General features: G+C 36.4%; 1 protein-coding gene across 10 annotated transcripts in view; it reads right to left on the reverse strand.

Moving 5' to 3' along the window:
- The window catches only part of CDK14 (cyclin dependent kinase 14), a 721,053-nt gene that overhangs the window by 411,533 nt on the left and 286,068 nt on the right, over positions 1–23,452 (reverse strand). For all 10 annotated transcript variants that reach the window (XM_077857033.1, XM_077857032.1, XM_077857025.1 and 7 more), the window contains 2 exons: positions 20,791–21,036; positions 6,907–7,001 (listed from right to left, as the gene is read on the reverse strand). In XM_077857033.1, the coding sequence (XP_077713159.1) occupies positions 6,907–7,001; positions 20,791–21,021 (326 nt within the window). In that variant the 5' untranslated portion in view covers positions 21,022–21,036. The remainder of the gene's footprint in view (positions 1–6,906; positions 7,002–20,790; positions 21,037–23,452) is intronic.

A 23,452-nucleotide genomic window follows, 5' to 3' on the forward strand; every position in this document is an offset into this window, starting at 1 on the left:
TTTTCCATCCAATTTCTCTTGTTGTACATCAGAATGCTGTATTTTGTGCATTAAATTTCAAAGCTAACACCGATAGCATTATCATACTATGATGCCATTTTCATACCCTGTGATTAATAGTGTGGATACAGGCTTGATCTTTAATGCGACTGGTGATAATAAGCTTCAGCCTGTGGACCCAAAGTCTAAAAGAAAATCAGAGCAGACCTAATGAGAAACAGAGACTGGGCCTCAGGAGCATCCTGCAGCAGAGCTCATAAAATGTAATCAGATTTGCCTCTTTTGTGGTAGGCAACCTCTCAGGATGCTGGAAAGCAGCATGACTGTCCAGGTGTCAACACTTAAGATTGAAACTTCAGTGAACCCAGAGTCCAGTGTTTTCCATCTGGGGATTTCTGATTTTTAGAATTCTTCAAACTCCTCTTGATAGTGTTTCAATGGAGTTGACCTTCAGGGCAAGCAGTAAGAGGCACCTCTTTAATCTCACAGATTCTGAAAAGGTGGTTAACTGCCATAGCCTTTCTTCTTGCTGCTGCTTGTTTTAATTAACAGCATTTCTTCCCCCCTATTTCTCCTAGGGCTTTGAAGAGCTCTTTGAAATGTGTTTAGTATAGTTCAGTCTTGGTTTGGCATAGTCTCTCAATTTATGAGGTCGTTTAATTCAAGTTCAATTATTCAGCACAAATTGGCAGAATGAAATGCTAAAGGAAGACTGGCACTTTCAATCACATAAATCTCATGTTACATAAAGTGAGCAAATTCCTCCATTGTTCTTATTGACCTCTGAGATATTACGGCTGGCACAAACCAGCACAGGCAGGCTTCTCTGGTTAGCAGGCTCCCACAGGAGTAAGACTTTGGCACCATCACCTCAACAGAAACTGAAGATAAGCAGGAAAAAATGACCAGAAATCAGGACCATCTGTGGGATGACTTGCTCTAAATAAGGCAAATACTCTAATTCCAGAGATGGAACAAAGAGCAGGTTTTTCCTTCTCTAAATGATGCAAAGTATGAGAAAATCAAAAGCGAGCATCTGCAAGCCTCACTAGATAAGTAGGAAAGAAAGGAGAGGACTCTGTTTCAGGCAAGAGGAAAGGTTCATAACTTCTCAGCACTTGTGGCAGGGTGCAGAAATGGGGCGGGGGCTCTGGGGGAAGGTAGGGCTTCAGACACCTCAGAGAGACTTGAGTAGGCTCTGCCGACAGATCCCAGTACACTGAGGAACATGTGGTCCCACCATATCTCAAGTCGGAGGTGGCTGTCTGTGGTCATAGGTGTTATCTACCATAGCCAGGCATTCATGGGTGCTCACATATAAACAGGCCACTAACCCTGCCAAATTACATTGCTTAAAACCAATTCCACTTTAACATTTAAACCTAATACTTTTGGTTGAATCAAAATTTGCACAATAATCAAAATGAAACAGTTTGCTTTTACTTTAAGGCTCCTAGTCTTTAACAAATTTAGTGGACAGCCTGAAAACAAAGGGTGAAAATATATTTGTTTGGGGATCACGTCCAAAAGACAACAGTCCCAAGGATTCCTATGAATACACACAGTGATGAGGGAGGCTTGACTAAAAGCAATGAAGCTTTGCATTACATTCTCTAGTTCTATCCATGTCTTTGCAAATGGCAAGATTTCATTCTTTTTTATGCAAAGTAAGTCAGTCAGAGAAAGACAAATACCAAATGATTTCACTCATGTGGAATTTACAAAACAAATGAGCAAAGGGAAAAAAGAAAGAGAGAGAGAGAGAGAGAGAAATCAAGAAACAGACTCTTAATTATAGAGAACAAATTGATGGTTACCAGAGGGAAGGTGGGGGAGGGATGATGGGTCAAATAGGTGATAGGGTACTTGTCATGATGAGCGCTGGATGATGTATGAACGTGCTGAATCACTATACTGTACTCCTGAAATGAATATAACATTGTATGTTAACTAACTGGAATTAAGAAAAAAAAAAAAACTTTTTAAAAATTTAAAAAATAAAAACACATGAGGCTGTGGATTTGATCTGTTTGGTTGATATTTCCTAGAGGAAACATATTTAAGATACTTTAGTCAACATCATCCTCTCTTCCTTCCTTTTGAAACCCCCATACCATTTTACCTGGACCTTTTTTTTTTTTTTTTAAGATTTTATTTATTCATGAGAGACACAGAAAGGCAGAGACATAGACCGAGAGATAAGCAGACTCCTTGTGGGGAGCTCAATGCGGGACTGGATCCCAGGATCCTGGAATCACGAACTGAGCCAAAGGGAGATGCTCAACCAGTAATCCACCCAGCCACCCCTTACCTGGGCCTTTTTTACTTCATTCTAGCTAATATCAAGTACACTACATTCTAACTTATGTTGAGTTATTTAGGTATATGGACAATCTCCCTTCAAGATTGTAAAGTCTCCTGAGATCAGAATATCCATGTGACTCTTCATCTACAATATAAAAAGGGCATAGGGTACCTAGGTGGCTCAGTGGGTTAAGTATCTGCCTTTAGCTTGAGTCATGATCCTCGAGACCTGTGTAGGCTCCCTATTCAGAGGGGAGTCTGCTTCTCCTTCTCCTTCCTGCTTGTGCTTTCTTTTACTATGTCTGTCACTCTCTCTCTCTCTCTCTCTCTCTCTCTCTCGGTCTCTCTCAAACAAATAAATAATGTAAATAATCTTTAAAAAAAAAAAGGAGCATAAAAACAACATAATAAACATTCATCATTAGTTGAATAGACTCAAAAAAATGTTAACAAGTCTCTTAATGCACAAAAGTCCCTGGGCAAGTCCCTGAAAGATAAAAAGATGAATTTGAGGTACTAATTAAAGACATTTTTAAATACTATATATTTTTAAATACAAAGTATTACACAATGCATAATGTTTTTAATCTTCTATTAAATGCTACAGAGATTTAAATGAGACAACATAATCAGGAAACCAAACTAGGATAGAGATTAGTAGTCAGAGTGATGATAAACTGCCTCCCTTCCTCAAACTGAAACACAAAGTAAGCACAAAGTAAGCTGAAAAACACGGTTTTTTTTTAATCTACTCAAATATGAAATGTGGGATCAAAGCTTTTATTAAAAAATTAAAAAGTTTGTGAGCATTGTATGTTGACATGGTTGGAGTAACAGCCATATTCTTTAGAACCAAGCTTTTTTTTAAAAAAAATATTTTATTTATGTATTTTAGACAGAGAGAGAGAGAGTGCACAAGTGGGGGGAGAGGACCAGAAGGAGAGGGAGACGCAGACTCCCTGCTAAGAGCAAAACCCAACTTGAGGCTCCATCCCAGGACCCTGGGACCACGACCTGAGCCAAAGGCAGATATTTAATCGACTGAGCACCTAGGTGCCACTAGAACCAAGCTCTTTACCAAGGGGGCTACACAGTATAGAAATCTCGGCCAACTTCTTCCCAACCTATGTATCCCTACAAGAATAAGAAACTCAAGAGAATTCAAGGTAATAAAAAAAACTCTCTATTCCTTCTAAAGTTTCTAAACTATAGCTACCAGCAAGTACACCTAAAGCAACAAGTACACAAACATTTTTGGTGGGGGGGATAAGAGGGAACTCTTTTGCTTGTATTACTTAAAGAACCATGAAATAAAAGATGACTCAATATATAGCATAAGTAGTAAAAGAAGAACACTGCCATGAATGCAGTGCACCAAATTACTGAGGTTTGGAACGTCTAAGTGTTATGGATTGAATTATGTCCTCCAAAAAAGGTATATTGAAGTTCTAATCTCTAATACCTCAGAATATAACATAGGTTCTTTGGAAATAGGGCCTCTAGCAGAGGTAATGGAGTTGAAATGAAGCCAGGCTGGTAGGCCCTGATCCAATATGACCAGTGTCCTAAAAAGGGAACATTTTGGGCAGCCCGGGTGGCTCAGCAGTTTAGCGCCGCTTCAGCCCAGGGCGTGATCCTGGAGACCCCAGGGAGCCTGCTTCTCCCTCTGCCTGTGTCTCTGCGTGTGTGTGTGTGTGTGTGTGTGTGTGTGTGTGTGTGTGTCTGTCTCTCATGAATAAATAAATAGAATCTTTAAAAAAAAAATCTTAAAAAAAAATAAATAAAAAGGGAACATTTGGATACAGACACACACAGGGAGAAGACCATGTAAATAGGAAGGCAGAGACTGATGTGCCGCATCTCTAAGCCAGAAGTGCTAAGGGTTGCCAGGACACCACAGAGGCTAGGAGAGAGAAGCAAGGAACAGATTCTCTCCCCTACAGACCCAATCCTCAGAAGGAACCAACTCTGCCAACACCTCGGTCTCAGACTTCTAGCTTCCAGAACTGTGAAAAGATAAAGTTCTGTTTAAACTGCCTGGTCCCTGGTACTTTGCTTTGGCAGCCCCTAGCAAAGTAGTGCAATGAGGTTCGTGCCAAAATCCTAACTTGACACGTGAATCAAGGTGTATTTGTAAAAAGCTCACAAACTAAAAATTAGTGAGATCTGTAAATTCCAGGCAACTTTACTACAAGATTATGATAGCTGCTCTTGGAGAAGATGCTAAAGATAATCTTTAAAGATGGAGGCAGGGACGCTGACATTTCTGGGAGACCAGTGAGGAGTCCTGGAATGGAGGTCACAACACTTAGCTGGCTATTTAAATTACAGCACTTCAAGGGAACATATCAAACAAACTCAGCTCTCAAGCCTTGCTAGATGTCACGTAACTGTTTTGCTCTGGCCTAACCTTGCCACCCTAAAGCAAGCAAACACAGGCAACCTGTCATCTCTTAAAGCAGGTGAGTGGTCAATGGCTTTCATCTCCAGCTGGAGGAAATTAAATACTACATGTGACCAGCAAGCTTGAAACTGCTTGAGAAATGCTGACAAGATACATTTAGGCCCACTGGAGTGAAGAGTATTAACTGTCCAGAACCGTCCTCCTCAAAGATTGCAGATACTTCAAAGGCAGACTTTCTTTTATTCAAGTATAATAAATAGAGCATTTTTCAACTATCTCCAAGATTTTGACATAAATCATATAGGTAAACATTTAATAGAGTTATTAACTCACATTTGGCGATCAGCTGAGCCCATCTTTTTGGGAAGGCACTTCAAAGTAATTGGTGTGTTTCCTTATAATGAAATAATATGTTTGCTTCTGTTTGATTCATGATTACAACAAGCCAGAGCATATGTGAGAACCATCTGGAATATTCAACAAGGACCAAGGCTTTCCAAGGAAGGCCTTATACTGTGGAAGCAGTATTGTGTAATGGTTAGGAAAAGAATGGCTGCAAACCAGAGAGACGTGATCCAAAAACAAGCTTTGTCACTAACCAACTGTGTGCACTTGGACCAGCGGCAAAAACGCTCCAAGTACTAGGATTCCTAGTCAAAAGGAGGTGATAATAATAGGTACTATCTTATAGAGACAATGGATATACCAAACATTATACAAAATAATTGCTTAATCCAGTGTACTGATCCTTATAACATTAAATGTGCAAGTAATTTTTGTATATTAGAGAGAGAACTATTTTTCTTTAGGAAAGAACATAAAGTTTCACATACAACCTCTACTGAAATTTGCTCAACAATATTCTATAATGCTCAGGCATTCTAGTTAAGTCATTAGCAGCCCTCTAGATTTGGTTTGGATTTTTTTATTCCCCATAATGTTTTTCATTCAAATTTTTTAAAAAGATTTTTTTTTGGTAAATATTTAAACTCTCAAAATTATTACTACCATTTTTTTACTTATATTATTCCTACATCCTTACTTTCATATCTTCCTTTGTCAGAAATATTTTTTCATCTTCTTAAAAAACATAAGCGGGCAGCCCAGTTGGCTCAGTGGTTTAGCACCGCCTTCAGCCGGGATCGAGACCCGGAATCAAGCCCCAAGTCAGGCTCCCTGCATGGAGCCTACTTCTCCCTCTGCCTGTGTCTCTGCCTCCCTCTCTCTCCCTCTCTCTCTCTCTCTCATGAATAAATAAAATCTTAAAAAAAAAAAAAAAAAAAACATAAGCAAAGGTGTAAGTTTATGTTCCAGAAAAGCCAAAGGTTACCTAAACAGTCAAAATTTCCAATTATGTGTTTAGAATTTTCCTCTACACGTTTTTATGTAATTAATTAGGTTAGAATTTCCTATCTTCCACAACGACTTAAAAGAGAGACAAAAACAAAGATGGTTCAGAAAATTATTTTTCAACTCTATTTGGTAGTGTTATTATGGTAAAACAAGGCTTGTTTTTCCTACAATTATTTGAGAAATAGCATTACATTTCTACATGCCACAGAATATAGTAACTCTGTGCTCTTAATCAATAAGAGAGAGAGAGAGGAGGCCTATCAGAAACATATGGGGTAAGCTTTTCAAGAATCCAAAACCTGTGCCTGACCCCAGGATAGCATGAGGGGAAAATGACAACAGGAGGGAAGGGTTGTCTCTCCATGTGACTATGTATGTAGTATGATGTCAAAGTATACAGGTAGGAAAAAAGAAAAAGTCTGCATTTTTTTTTTAATTTAGTGATTTCGTCAGATGGAGTAAAAGACACAAGAATGGCCAACATATTTGACTTTGTCAAATCAGGACTCTTATTCTTAAGCAAACATTAAACCTCCAGAGGAAATTAATCATATCATTCACCTGGAAACTAATTTTCATTTGTGGGTTATAGCCTCAGTGTTGGGGGCAATGGTAGGACAGAAAAGATAAATTGGACAAGTCTGCAAAACTGTTTGCTAGCAGGGAAAACCAATTCTGCTGACTTACATTTCTTCAAACAACAATAACAAAAACTTAAAGAAGAAAATTTACTGTATATTAAAGGAGAATTATTTAAATAAATTAACATTATTAATTACTAATAATCAGTATTAAGAGAATAGGTATATTCTAAATGTGAAATATTAAAAACCAAATAAACTTACTTGCTTTTCCCTTTGTATACTGTAGCATAAGATCCTTCCCCTAGTTTTTCCAGTTTTTCGTAGGAGTCAGCTTTTCCAAATTTGGGACTTGTCGGCTAAAAATGGAGCAGAGGGTAAACAAAACAGATTGTATCAAACTAACAATAAATAGGCCAATTTTGCTAAAAATGTATAGATTCTGCTACTCTCCAAATAACTTTCTTCTGATACAAGAGTATTTCTTCTAAAAAAACAACATAATAACTATCCAGGATACAAAACTCAGAAAATGCAAATAAACACAATGTAGAAAGTTTAAATTTACCTATAATCTATCTATCAAGAAAGAACCACCATTAATATTTTCGTATCTCTTTTCCCATGCTATCCAGCTTTGTACATAAATGGGATTACACTATACATACTGATTTTAACCTACTTTTTTTCCCTCCACTCAATATATTATGAATATTTTTCATATTATTATATAATCTAAATTAGGGGCTGGCTAATCTAAACTATCATCTGTTTATCCCACAAACTTAAAAAATGTTCTTTTTTCTTAATGGAAGGATGGTCAAAAGAAGAATAAAATTTCATAGCATGAGAAAATTATATAATTAAAATTTAGTGTCCACGAAGTTTATTAGAACACACTCATGCATGTTCATTTCCATATCGTCTTATGACTTGCAAGCTACAACAGAACTGCAACTGCAGCAGATGATACAGCCAATAAAACTGAAAATATTTACTATGACCCCTGTTGTAAATAATTACTGTATAATATTCAGTCAATAAAGGTACTCCTCCAATACCTCTTAGCAATAATGCAAACAAATAATCAAAGATGTATCACTCAGACATTACATTAACACAAAAGGAACCATCTTACATATTATAAACCAACCCTTAAGGTTTAGCTGCAGCAAAGTAACTCTTCTAAAGACATGGTACGTCCCAACAAGACGATAAAAGTGATAGAAGTGAGTAATCTCATCACTCTTGCTGTCCCTAGCTCCTGCCTCAACTTTCACCAGACAGAAAGAAATGGGAAGTACTCTCTGTGGAGCAAGTTACCTATTATTTCACTATAAAAGGGTAATATCAAAACGTATCAGAAAATGATAATTATATAAGGAATTAAAAGCATCTCAAGGGATTATCCAATCTCAGTTATAAATACATAAATAATTTATAAAAAGTTGCTAGTGATTATGTTACTGCATAATTAATCAATATCAGAAGCTCAGGAAAAGAACTTCTTGCAGGAAGTTTATAAAACACTATTTTTGAGCATGTGTTCTTAATCACTTATGAAAAACATAACATACTGGCAATGGTTCTGATTCCCACCATTTATAAAGATCCAACGTGGCAAGTTGAACACATGCTTCTTATCTCCCTCTCATCCAAAATGCCATATAATGACTGGGAAGATATTTTTCAAAAACAATAAATCAGAAACAGGAATGGGAAACAAAAAAGCATGCCAATATTTAATCAGAAATTTTTAGAAATTCTGAAAGACAGACAGTAATAGGGATCAAAACTTCAGAGAAAAGATTGGGGCAACAGAAAGCCCCAACCTGTAGAAGACTATTACAGATTAAAAAAAAAAAAGCAGGAGTCTCCAGGTAACTGTGAAACTAATCAACACTGCTGAGCACATAGCATCCCCCTAAACAAACTGCAGGGACATCTGCACTGGAAACACAGCTGACAGCATAGGTATTCAGGCCAGAAGGGCAGAGCAAGGACTGAATTAGCCACTGCCCAGAAAAAGGATGGCAATTCTCCTATTCCCAAACTGTAATCCCTGTGTCTCTCATACAATCACTAGAGATGATTTACAGAAAACAGAATAAGCTGACAGCAATTCTCAAAATACAAAAATAAGTATATAATCAAAAATCACAAATTATTTCAGGAGGGTCAATACCTGGGGGAAAAAAGGTATAAAATTTAATGGGCAGATAAATCAAAATCCTGGTAAGAGAGTTGGCATCACAAAGAATAACTTTGAATAAAAATAACCAGTATCCTCAAAGAGATTTCAGAAGATACTGCATCTCTTAAGAAGAAATAATTAGAGATTTAGGGATTAAGTATCTAATCAATGAAGTAAAATATTCAATGGGCAGTGAATAAAAGAACAGACATATATGAAAAGTGATAAGCTCAATGTCTGAAGACAGTTCTAGAAAACTTTAGGGAGAGGTTGCATCTAAATGGAAAAAATATCCAATCAGCATAATAGTTCCTTCCACAGACAACAATGACTGCAAAAAGACAATCAAGCAACATTTTCAAAATAAATAGTGAAAATGATTCCGTATCACTAACACTATACTCAAAATAGTCTGTCAGTGGGATGAAAAAGTTGCAATCTTGCTACTTAGAGAAAATAAATCTAGATATAAAACTCTGAATTATCTCAATATAAGGTGTAGTTGAAGTGATGGGAAAGCACAGAGAAGCAAGGGGCACTAGGGGAAAAGAAACAACGGCAGGCTGAGACTTCTTGAATTGATCAGGACAGACTGCAGAGGCTAATAAGCAATTCCAAAGGCATATGTTTTAGTATGTCTCTTAACTCTTCAAAGGTCATCACAAAATAATATGAATTAGATATACCCCAAACAAATTAGGGAGAAAGGAATAGAAGAACACAGTGTAATAAAGAGGGGGATGAAAGTAAAAAAGTGAAAGCTTGGGGATGGTGCACACAAAGAAAACATGTTAAGTCTAGGTTCATAAAATAAGAACTTAAGTTTCAACATATTGATCACATAAAACATATAAATCAATCATACTGATTAAAATAATCATAAATGAACAAACTTTCTCTACTAATAGAAACTTCTCAAATTGGAAAAAAAAGACAGTCTAGCAATATGCTATTCAGAAGAGACAAAATTAAAATGAATAAATCTGAAAATAAAGGAGTAAAGGGAAAATATAGAAAAAAGGAATTTACAAAATAATGCATTATACCCATATTGATGGCAAACAAGATGGAATTCAGAAAATAGATTAAATTAGTATATCCCATAAAAATGAACAATGATATCCACAGAGCAGTTTAATAATCATGAACTAGTATGAGTCAATTAACATAGTTATGAAATGTATGAGACAACTGCTGGTAGCAACTTTAAAGAGAAATATAATTCAAATATAATATATAATATAATTCAAATACAATTATAAATTATATAAATATAATTATATAAATATAAATATATAAATTATAATTTAATATATTATAAATAAGTTATATATTAATATATTAATGTGTATATTAGGTTTGTTTGTTTGTTTGTTTGTTTATTCAGAGACAGAGACACAGGCAGAGGGAGAAGCAGGCTCCATGCAGGGAGCCCGATGCGGGACTCGATCCCTGGTCTACAGGATCACACGGCGCTAAACCACTGCAGGCGGCACTAAACCGCTGCGCCACCGGGGCTGCCCTTTTTTTTTTTTTTAGATTTTTTTTTGTTGTTTATATATTAGGTTTCAAGCACACATTTAACACTCACAAAAAATGATGACAGATTAGGCCATGAGGAAAATTTCAATATTCGAAACTGTAGAAATACCTTAAATTACTTTTTCTGAACACAATAAAATCAGCAATTAAGAACAAAAGGAAAACTTAAATGGTTTAGCCATGTGAGTGAAAATGAAAATTGAAAATTCATAAATAAATATGTGGTACAGAGGACATGACATTTTAAGACCCAGGGGAGACAGCCAAATCAATACATACAAGAAAATGTAAATACATATGCACATACAAGAAAAGAAGAAAGGTTGAAAGTAATATGAATTAGATATACTAGGAAGGGATTAATAAAGACAATGGACCACGTATTCTTTTCTTCAAGAAACTTGTAAGGGACAAACCATGTGTTGAGTTGAATCAAGTAAAACTTAATGGAAAATCACATTCAAAATCGCCTGACTAGTCCTGTGTGGGTTATGTTCTCATGCATTTTTCATCACCGGGAAACAGCTTGCGAATGTCACACTTTACCATCACCCTCCTGAGCCCAAGTTCTAAATAGAAATTTTAAAACCTATATTAAACTTCAGTATAAAATGATCTTCAATGGGGAAAATATTGTGTTCACAGTTCCACTCTAAATTATTTAAAATTAGAATGAGAAGTCTGTGTTTGCTTTTGTGCTCCTTTAAGAATAAATCTAATCTAAGTTCAAGAAAAAAGCAGCAGCAGAAAATACCTCTTTACTCCTATTAGGAGATAAACTGCTAATGTGTATTTATAGCAAGCACAAAACACAGTCACACAAAACTGGTAAAAGAATAGGAAGCCAATATTTTCTCTCCTTGAAAATGCACAAATAATTTTCTAAAATATTTCACTCTCCATAAACTACCTTATATATTAGAGTTGTAATCATTTTAAGATATAGACCACACTAAATGTACTACTTGAAGAAACGGAATTGAGGAAATCAGAACAAGGAGAATATGTTTAAAAAAAACACACACACCATTTATCTACAAGAAAAATCAAGTAAAAGAAGATGGTAATGGCAAAAGTAGTCTATTTATCTAATTAAATGGATTTGGATATATTAACTGCCATAATTCATACATATCCTATTAATACTGCGATGGCAGAAAATTAATATTTTGTCACATTTGATGGTAGGACAATCAATGTTATTTTCCCTGTGAAACTGATATGTATATACTTCATGGAAATACACTGTAATCTACAGATCAGTCATGCTAGCTTCATAGCTCCATACACCCATAATGTCTCTCTAAAAAATTTTATCTGCAAAAGAATGGGCCTATGGAATAGGGTATGTCTATGATATAGTCTGAGCTTTAAAAATTAGATCTTGTAAAGTCAGTCCTCTATTTTAAGTAACCAGAAATGCTCTAATCTGTAATTACTATGCATATAAATAAGGAATCCAACTGCTAAGTCATTAAAGAGGCCAATAATAAAATCCTTCCCATCAAAAGAGTGAAATTAAGAATAATTCAGAAAGAGAGGTCCTATTTTGTTTGATAAATTAAAGCTCAGGCCTTTGGTTTGCCTAGTTTTTTCTCACAAATTTATTAAATCATCACATTTAAATAGATGCTAGATCAAACCAATATGCAGTCAACCCTAAATATTATCTTTGGCTCTTTACTGTCAGGTGCATGGGTGGATTGGAAACAGCTTTATGGGGCAGCTATTCTCTGCTTATCACTTCCCTACTTAAAGTGCAGGCCTGAGATGGCACTTCAGAGAATTGGAAATTCAGAGGGCTAATCAGCAATTACTAACCAACACTAACTGCACAGAGATGTGGAATTTAATGAGATAATGTAAATACATTTTTTAAAAAATAGAATAAAGGTACAGAGAACCATCAATTGTCTGGACCAGTGGAGGGGAACATCGGCATAGATAATGAAAAAATGAAGATAATATTCCAGCTGAGTGGTGCATCCCACCCTGCCACAAAGGAGATGCTCATGGCCCTTGCTAGTTCTAGTTCACTGTGTAATTAATAATGACAGCTAGTTAATATCAAGTGTTGCTATGTGCCTGGCTTTGAGCTAATCACTTCAAACATGCACCTAAATTTAATCCCTAGAATACCGCTCTGGGGTCAGTTCTATTAGTATCCTCATTTGAATATGAAGATTTTAAAGACTGGGGAAGCAAATAACTCTAAAACATCTAACATCCGGGATGCCTGGGTGGCTCAGTGGTTGAGTGTCTGCCTTTGGACCAGGGCGTGATCCTGGAGTCCCAGGATCAAGTCCCACATCGGGCTCCCTGCATGGAGCCTGCTCCTCCCTCTGCCTATGTCTCTGCCTCTCTCTCTATCTGTCTTTCATGAATAAATAATTTTAAAAAAATCTAACATCCTGTACCTAAAAGCAGAGCTAGAAATCAAACTACATTAATTAGAATCAAGAACCTATTTTCTTTACCACTACTGCCTTGGTGGAATCTTCCCTTGGAGACCTAATCCTCATGGAAGAGGCATTAAATTATGCTTAAATTTGTCATCCACTGAAACCTCATTCCTAAAACCAGGGATGTGTTTTTGAACTGCATTTTTATAAACTGCATGAGTATATTTCTATGTTCGTTCTAATAATACCATGACATGGCTATGGGAATGTCTGCAGTTTCATATCGAAATCACTAAAAATTGATTTTGACCTTCATATATAACTCCTTGTTTAACATTATTGATGATGCCCTGAACGGAGGAAAACCACAGTATGCACTATTGTATTATACTATAATTTTGAGAGTGGATGTAAGCATAAGGTGGGAAAGATTCAGTCGCAACTATGTGGCCTCATTAAACAAGAAGTTTTCAAGTGAAATCTGCCTTTGCTAATTTTTCTTCTGCCTTTGATCTCAGGAAGAAGCTCTATCATCCTGTATTTCTAGCCCTATTATAGATAGTCACACTAACGTAATCCACAGCTGATAGATAACTTGGTTACAAAATAGATGTAGATCCTACACAGAGAGATAGATCCAAGCACCACAAGCAGTAACAACCTGACAAGGGGCCTCGGGCCTCGGTTCTATCTAGGAATGTTCTAGTCCACACAAGAAGGAGAAATGCCAAGACTCCCCCTTCCCTGCCCCTAGCCCCGCCCAAGGATAAATACTTAAGAACTATAGTGGAACTCTCAAATTTGCAACTTTCTCCCCTCTTCAGATTGGATCTGCCTATCATGAATATAGATTTATCTGGAGATGGGAGAAGGTAAATTTGGAAGACTTTGTGGTGGAATTTATAGAGGACGACCTTAATCTAAATACAAATTTCAGGAAACATGTTCTCTTTAAGTTTAGCTTATGACACCACAGCTCAATGAAATCCCTTCTAAATTGGGCCAACAAGACAGGCAGCTTCCCATAGTACTTCCAATAGTTTTAGCTATTGAGGAACACAGCTGGGATGGAGAAGGTAGTGGAAAAGGGGAAAGAACGCTTGTCCCATCAATGACAGTATTAACACTACTCAGGGACTAGGCCCAGGAAGAGCAGGCACTAAAGAAATGTTTGAAAAGGGGCACCTGGGTAGCTCAGTCAGTTATGCATCTGCCTTTGGCTCAGGTCATGACTCAGGGTCCTAGGATCAAGCCCTACATGGGGCTCCCTGCTCAGGGGGGTACCTGCTTCTCCCTCTCCCCCTTCCTCTCCACTTGTGCCTCTCTCTCTCAAATAAATACAATCTTTTAAAAAAAAGTTTGAAACACAGAAAATCTGTCGAATACTTATTGAAATATACCAATTGAAACAAAATCACATTCTTTAGATTTTGCCTGAATTTTCAAGTGCCATTATCTAGACAAATTCAGGAAGTATAGGTGAACTTGGTGGTCTCTGAGGTCAAGGCACTCTTGGCTTCTTGATTTCAATCATGATTCCTAACAGAGACAATGACCAGTATGTAGTATGTGAGCAGTACAGAGATATAAGCCCAGTTGGGAAGATGTGGTATCATACAATATATCCACCACAGTATTTCCAAGAAACAAGAACAGCTATCCTGTTTTTCTCCCTAAAACAGGGACTCTGTACAGCACCACACTTCTGCTCACTTTCTCCCTCCTTCTCAACTGTGCTCTGGGAGCCTATTCAAGACAACTTAATACTTGAAAGGAATAACAAGAAAAACAAGAAAATAAAGATACGGTATTAATCTGGCCCTGGTAAAAGGACTATTCTGATGCCTATCAGCCTTTAAAAATCTTTACAACAAAATCTGTCCTAAAATTCCCATGCCCGTGGGTATGAAATGATCCAACCCATACCCTATGAGATGGGCAACAGAGTGGTATTGCACAAGAAGTGTTACTGCTTCCATTTTCTGCCCAGTGAAGAACCCAAAGGAATATAGTCTTTCCACAAAAGAGAGTATCATAAAAATACCCTCTCCCATCACAACAGGGGAGAGAACAAAAAGGCAGCAGGTAGAAAGAACTCAGAATTAAAGAGTATTATAGCATCATGCTAAAAGAGAAAAGAAACCATTTCCAGCTTGAGTAGAAAAGAGCGCAAAGATATTTTTTCTAAGGCAAAAACTCCTATAAAGACAAGAAAGCAAAGCAGTTTCCACACAAAGTAATATAAGTGGTCTGATATCTAAGAATGACTTCCTGGGGCATAACAGGAAATAGTAAGCCCAGTAAGAAATTCAGGAAAGAGAATCTAAAGGAAGTTAACAATAGGAGAGAAACTGTGGAAATTTCTAGTTAAATATGGTGGTTTTAACACATGTAATACATTCCTTCCCCAATCTGTATTAAATTGACAGTAAAGTTATAATTCACAAGGGCAAATAGAACAAGTAAAAAGAATATTACAGACAAGGTCCAAACAAAAATTTGGAGATGGAAGACAAATGGATGGGAGGCCACGGACAAGGAAGAGGACCAAAGGCGTAAACCAAGAAGAATGAACTCAGTTCATACTTCAGAATCCCAGAAACACTCAAGAATGGAAGTTGGGCTTCAATGAAGGCCAAAACACAAAGTGCTTAGTCAGAGTGTGTTTAAGGAACGGGCCTCTTCCCTGGAAACCTGACTATCTCAGTCAGGTATCTGTTGTACCACGATCCTGGCAGAGGTTTATTCTCCGGAGAGGTTGAACCAGACAGGCCAGCACTGGGACACCAAGAACAGGGGAAGTCAGGATAAAGAGTCATACTGAATGAAAAAGCACAAGAAAACCTGTGTAGAACTCGGAGACCCTGGGCCCCTTCTTGATCATCTCAGAAAAATAGCAGTTAGGCTTTCATATCTGAGAAAATCAATTGGTAAATTTGTTCTGGGGTGACAACTCAGCCAAGGAAAAAGATGAATCGATACTGACATCTGATAGTCCTCCTCTGAAATGACTAGGTCTTCAGTGACATTCCCCAGGCTGATGCTTCCAGTTGACAAGCACTGTTGGCACAAAGAACTTTCCATCAGCTTTTTTTTGCACACTATTCAGAATATGAACTCAGTCAACAGTTCTTTCCAAAGGCATGATGTAGACTCAGCAAAATTAAAAATCTCAACAGGCAAGGCAGAGACCCAAAAAATAAACAGAAACAAAGAACTCAAAGGAGACTCCAGATAATCTAGGAAGTATAGTAAAAAGGAAAGAAAGAGAAAAGAAAGAAAGAAAGAAAGAAAGAAAGAAAGAAAGAAAGAAAGAAAGAAAGAAAGAAAAGAAAAAGAAAAGAAAGAAAAGAAAAGAAAAAAGAAAAGAAAAGAGAAAGAAAGAAAGAAAGAAAGAAAGAAAGAAAGAAAGAAAGAAAGAAAGAAAGAAAGAAAGAAGAAAGAAAAAGAAAGAAAGAAAAAAAGAAAAGAAAACTTCTTTAAAATTCCCCCAAGTTCAGGATGCCTGGTGGCTCAGCGGTTGAGCGTCTGCCTTTGGATCAGGACACGATCCCAGGATCCTGGATAGAGTCCCACGTTGGGCTTCTTGCAGGGAGCCTGCTTCTCCCTCTGCCTGTGTCTCTGTATCTCTCCCTCTGTGTCTCTCATAAATAAATAAATAAAATCTTTTTTAAAAAGTTCCTCTGAGCTACATTTAGTATATTCAAAAACATAGGAGGTAATATATTATTCTTTGAAAAAGATTTTTAAAAGAACATTTGAAGAATGAGAGCTTTTGGAAATAAACGTTAGCATCAATTACAAACCTAATTGAAGTATTAAAAAAATTTTATATATCCATAAAGCAGAGAAAACCAAAGTAAACTAAACCAAAGTAAATTAACAAATAAATAAATAACAATATAGGGATCTAGAAAAGAACAAAGCAGTGGCTTCAAAAGGCTATGAAACATTCTATTTTATAAACCAGAATCCTACACCCAGTCAGATTATTAATCTAAATTACGAAGTATGAATAAAGGCATAGTCATATGTGCAATTACATAAACCAAGAACAAGAAAGACCTATAACCCAGAGCCTAAGTATTCAACATAAAAATGATGGAAAAGAAACTTCTCAGGAAGATAGAGAAGGGAATTCTCAGGATAGCAGGCTTGGAGATCAAGCAGTCTAGACTGGATTAGAAGGGTTGATAGCTTCAAGGACGATCTCAGGGGGAGGAAAAACTGATAGGTTAGCCAATTCTGATTTGTTTCAGAAGTTTTATAGTTTTACCAAATAATCTGGAACCTCAATTTGTAACTGAAATTATAATAATTCATTATATCAATTATGAACAAATGAAAAAGAAGCAATTATGACTAAGAAAATCTAAAAGTTATGCAAAGAAGGATAGAGTTGTTGAATCACTATGTTGTACACCTAAAACTCCTGTAACATTGTGTATCAACTATACTTTAAGAAAAAAATAAATTTCAAAAAGTTTTTCAAGGAAGGAAGTTTAATCATAGTATGCCATGTGGCCCTGCTACGAATAGTATTTAGAGCATCACAAGATTACAAACACCATATATTAAAAGCCAAGCGGTAGGGGAAATACAGTTGGGGATAGGAACACAATAGAGAAAATCCTCTCTTGATGTGTTCCTTTGTACTCTATAAATCAGTTGTTATATCTAGAGGCTTGCTCAGATTCAAGTTTAATTTTATTGCTGCTTTGTGTAAACTTCCATTAGGACATCATAATGTCTAGCTATCTCTCTTTTAGTGATGTGAGTAGGTACTCACAACCATTACCTACATGTATTACTTCATCAGGGATTACCAAATTGTGAATACTAAATACATTATTCTTTCTTGATGTATTAGTGGGATTATTCTATAAGAGAAATTCACTGCCCCCCCCCATCAAAACTAGGTTACCATGAGGTAAATTTCATATAGGAATCACAGAAAATAAATGCTTAGTCATTTGCTTTATTTACCAGTTTTCAATAGTAATTCTTGTTTTTATAAAGGTTTCTCTTGGGTTTTGCCTGTTAATTTACAACCTACTATTTGGCTAACTTCACTCATTGTTTAGAGTATTTCCATTCTTTTGGATTTTCCAGATATATCATCAAAAATCTGCAAATAAAGATAATTTCACCACCTTCTAACTTGCTTTCATTATCTATAAAGATGTTATTTTGCTTCTTTTTTTTGTTTGTCCCTTATGGTTTTGTATAGAATTCAATCAATAACTTTTCTATTGGTTTTTTTAAGTAAAATGAATTATTTAGCAGTTTAATACAGGGGTGTGGCCAAGATAGCTTTTCTAGCTTCCTAAAATAAAATTATTTCTTTTTTTTTTTTAGATTTTTTTTTTTTTTAAGATTGTATATATTTATTTGACAGAATGACAGAAGCAGGCAGATCAACAGGCCAAGGGAGAGGGAGAAAGCAGACTCCCCTCTGAGCAGGGAGCCTGATGTAGGGCTCCATCCCAGGACCCCAGGATCATGACCTGAGCAGAAAGCAGATGCTTAACCAACTGAGCCACCCAGGTGCCCCTAAAGTTCTTTCATCTGTTTCTCAAAGTTAAAAAGTAAAGACAATCTAGCACATGCTGAGATCTTCCTCATCTGTTTTCACTTCAACACTTCTTTCTGGACCATCCATTTCCTTTGCCCTTGTTGAATACAAACTACACAGAAGTCTACTTCAGCACTTTCTATTCAGTGCAGGGCTTTGTCCTAGAAAGTTACTTTAATTTGACATTCTAGAGAAGTTACAGAAAGGCCAACAGACTGCTCCAATATCAGTAAATCACTATGGTTGCCTCGCACTCATCTACTCACAGAAGCCTGCAAAGTCCCTCCTAGTTGCTGCCACTGCTTTAATAATGTCCCAACAAGTTACCCGTATGTACCTAATGGTAATGGGAGGGTGGTTGGAAGGAGACTTTCTGAGCATAGTCTCAAAGAGTAGACCTTTCACCTTCCCTGAGCTTGCACCCTCACACTTTCTAATACCAAGCAGTTCTGCATACTGTTCATGGTTTGTCCGTCCCCTCACTCTTATTTTGAGGTTCACGGAGATACTTGTCAACTGTATTTGTTGTCAATATTATCCACTGGTTTTGGTTTTACTATACTAGTTGTTCTAATTACAAAAAGAGTTTCAAAACCTATACCACTGCCATCCTCCCAGACTGGTCTATTTGATCTCCAAGCTATGTTCAAACATTACTTTAATAAAAATAAAATTTAAAGAGCTAGAGAAATATAAAAAGCATCAGGCAACACCCAGCATTCTTTGATAAGAATTGAAATTAATTCCTTATTAAATACTAAAAATACAGAAACTCCATTGTCACTTATGGTATGATGTATACACTGACTTTTAAAACTACCTGACCCCCAATAGCTACAAGCACACCCAGCACCTACATCTTGGTTTCTAACTACCACTTTCCAATAAAAGGAACTGAGATTCTTTAGAGAAAGGGCTGGTTTTAGGTCAAGGGTTGGGAAAAATACAGTATTAAGCCAAAAGTGTCTCTTAGGGCCAGAACATAAGGAAGTGTTCAAAAAAACAGAGGGATGAAGACATCTCAAAAGGACACAGGAGCTAACCTAAAAGAGTTCTCAGTGGTTAAAGTAGGAAGAATCTGATCAACAAAAGAAGTTATGTACCAGCAGATTATAACTAGTATTGCAGATAAAATGCAGGACAGGACAACTAGTTAAATTTATATTTCAGATAAATGGCAAATAATTTTTAGTATAAGTATGCCTCATTGCAATATCTGAAAATGCCAATTTCTATATATCATTTATAGGTTGATATATAATTATATAGTAAAATATATATAATTCTCTTTCCATAACATAGGCTTAATCATTCTCAACAACTTGTTTCATTTCTTCTAAATGCTACTAAATCTAAAGGTTCTCCCAGGAGTTCAGTGATATATCTGTTACCTAGATGGACACTACTTTGCATGCATAGACAAGATTATGGGGTCAGTTTGGGGGGGAAAAAGAAAAAACAGATCATCGACGCTTCTCACAAATGCTGCATTGATAATATTTATTTTAGCTTCATTAAGACAAAATGTGACAAGACATGTGCAGTGTCATATAGTTTAATTGAATTGAAGTGTCAATATTCTTCTTGCAGTTGACATTTCTGGCTCTGCTTTGCCCTCATCAAACTTAATATTTAATATCTGTAAAATGGCATGTTTCTTAGCAAAATGATAGAATCAAAATTCTCTTAGCATTCTCCTCTTACCTTTTAAAACTTTTAGAATATCTACTCAAAAAGTTCTTAAGTGTACGTTAAATCTGAAAATTAACTTTAAAAGATCATAAGGGTTTTTACAAGGATAAATGCAGGCTGGTTTTGGATATGTAAGTTTCAGTAAAAATTTTACAGTCAAAAAGCAGCATTCACCTCAGAACTTTATATCTCCTTAGGTCAAAAGGCACTCACCTTAATCTATCATTAGTAAGAAAATTTCATTATGATGAACAGGATTTCTCTTTAAGAAGACCAATTTCAACATCTAGCTCTTAAATTCTAAAACATTTACACTGAAAACAAACTGGAATAAGACAAGTGAACAATTTGAACATTTACTCTGAAATGACAATCTTTGTGAATTTGCCAAACTCAAAACTACCTTTATTGCCCACAAAAACAGTAAAGTTCAACATCCTTTCTAGGAGTTTGAAATATCAAAGGATCTTTAATTATAAAATCTCTAAACAACTAGGGGGGAAAAAAGATTTTTCCAAAAATAAGTTGAATCACTTCTCATTTGTTTGCTGGGTACTTATGAATAAAGAGTCTGTATATAGATTGTGCTCTCTCTTTCCTCCAAAACACTAAACCACCCTGAGAGAGAGTGCATAATAATGACCTGATAAAGCCACTTGCCCTCTTCCAGCACAGCAGGCCAGGACTGTAAAAGAGATACTTCCTCTGCTCCCCCACTGATAAAGAGGACTGACTGCACTTACCGAGCTGGGGCTGGAGTGCCGCCTGACTTTCGGAGACTCTTTGCCAGTGGAGGAGGACTTAAAGTTAATGCAAGCATTGTTCTCAGAATGCACCCTCTTTACTTGATTAGCTGGTTTCTCAAATGGGTCAAAAGTGCTCTGTGTCCTCTGAACCCTGACTTTTTTATCCTCAGGAATTGTGTCCAGGGGTTTGATCACTGAGTCCATTCCCTGGCAGTTCCGTGTAGACATCTTTGTGACACATATCTAGAGAAAAAAGAAAGAGTGAAAGAAATTCAGAACTTTCCACTGAAACTTTAGTATCATTAAACACATGACTTATTATTCTAGAAAGTTTGCTAATTTCCATTTCAGGAAATACCCAGAAAGTCCACATTCCAAAAACTATACCAGCTTAAATCCCAATCTGAAAAAATTCCTCATAATTATTCCACTTCTATTCATTTAGGGCAGTCACTAAAATGCTGTCTGTAAAACGGGAAGCTTAAGGTTTAGGCTATCAGTGCTCTAAGGGGGTTCTTGAAACCCATCACATGTTTTAACCATTTGCCTGCATGTGGGATTACTCTAAATCATTAGGAAGTTGGACGACTTGACTTAACAATAATAATTTTTAAAAAATCAGTTGAGCTAAATCAGATGGGCATTTTAACTGACGGGTCACCATGGAAGCAGCTAACATAGCTAGAGAAGAAGATCACTATGTTTTTCAAAAGTAAATCTGTCCCATCCTACTAAGTTCATCTCCAAACTGGAATACAAAACTTGAGCACATAAAAGAGCTAATGGAGGCACCTGGGTGGCTCAGCTGTTTGAGCATCTGCTTTCGCCTTAGGTCATGATCTCAGGGTCCTGGGATTGAGCCCTGCATCGCATTGGTCTCCCTGCTCAGTGGGGAGCTAGCCTCTCCCTCTCCCTCTGCCACTCCCCCTGACTGTGCTCTCTCTGTCAATTAAATAAAATCTTTTTATTTTTTTATTTTTATTTATTTATTCATGAGAGATACAGAAGGAGAGAGAGGCAGAGACACAGGCAGAGGGAGAAGCAGGCTCCATGCAGGATCCCAGGTCTCCAGGATCACGGGCTGAAGGTGGCACTAAACCGCTAAGCCACCTGGGCTGCCCTAAAATCTTTTTTGAAAAGTAAATAAAATAAATGTTAATGGTTACAGATGTTTAAACATTGAAAATAGTGTTTTTTCTAATACCAAAACTAACGGATGCAAAGAAATAATACTGTAAAAAAGAAACACCAAATAACACTCATTTCAAAATCCACAAGGTCCCTACCTGCTTCCCAACTTCCCTCATTCTCTTGCCATGCCTGCCCCACTCTGATTTTATTTTAGTCTCTGACTTTTGCCCCACTGTTCTCTATTCTATGTTCAAAACCTTTCATTCTTCCTATAATCTGTAGATTTTATAGTTTTGATTAAATAATTTTATGGCCTCTAGTTTGTCTACGAAGCTAGGTAAACTTTATTGTTCTCTCGAGAAAAAATAATTCTGAAATTGCTTTTAAAGTTTTTTTTTTTCTTTATTGCTGTTAAGTTTCCATATCTTCATTTTTAAAAGCAGGGAAACAGAAGAATATCCCATATTGTTAAAATAAAGTATCTGTGTATTACATACAGGATGATTCCACATGAGGGATACATGTAGCTACTGTATGAATGGATATAGATACAGATATATACAGACACACAGATACAAACACAAACATAAATATTTGTATGTGTATCTATGAGCACAGTGGAAGCAATACAAGAAAACATACCAACCTGTTAACATAAGGTACTTCCAGACACGTGGAATTGGATTGGTCAAGAGTAAGATTACTAATTTTTACATACCCCGTATTGTTTGAATTATATAATAAACATGTCTGATAATGTAATTTTTTAAAACCACTGAACTAGGAGAGCACATATAATTGAATTATGCCCTTTCTTAAAATTTTTTAAACAAACCAAAAAAAAGTTTATTTATTTTTTCTTTTTAATTTTTATTTATTTATGATAGTCTCACAGAGAGAGAGAGAGAGAGAGGCAGAGACACAGGCAGAGGGAGAAGCAGGCTCCATGCACCGGGAGCCCGACGTGGGATTCGATCCTGGGTCTCCAGGATCGCGCCCTGGGCCAAAGGCAGGCGCCAAACCGCTGCGCCACCCAGGGATCCCGTTTATTTAAATCTTAAGCATCAGCTCTGTCCTAAGAGTAAAGCACAGGCTGAATTTTAATTAAGTCAAATGACAAGGATTATCATCAAACATTTTTAGCAAAACACAATACTATTGAACGTGCCTTGAAAAGACTTAAGGCCAATTCCTCTACCCATGATCAAAAACGAACAATTTATCACAGGTAGGTGAGATGCACTCAATATTTTTAAGAATTTATGTTTTCTTCTTAAGGATGTGAAAGCAAGAGGCAATAGATGTGTTGTGGATGTGAAACCACCCACATCACTGAAGTAAGTAGATTATAATAATGTATAAACACATGGGCCTGAGAAGTCAACAAACCTCAAGCATAAGAAATACAAAGAAAAAAACAAGAAAGCACATCAAAATCAAATTGCTTAAAACCAGGGATAAAGAGAATATCTTAAAAAGGAGCCAGAAGGGATTTAAAAGATAAGTATAACAGTAAATACTTAGAAAC

Source organism: Canis aureus, chromosome 18, assembly GCF_053574225.1.
Source record: "Canis aureus isolate CA01 chromosome 18, VMU_Caureus_v.1.0, whole genome shotgun sequence".
Taxonomy (NCBI): Eukaryota; Metazoa; Chordata; class Mammalia; order Carnivora; family Canidae; genus Canis; species Canis aureus.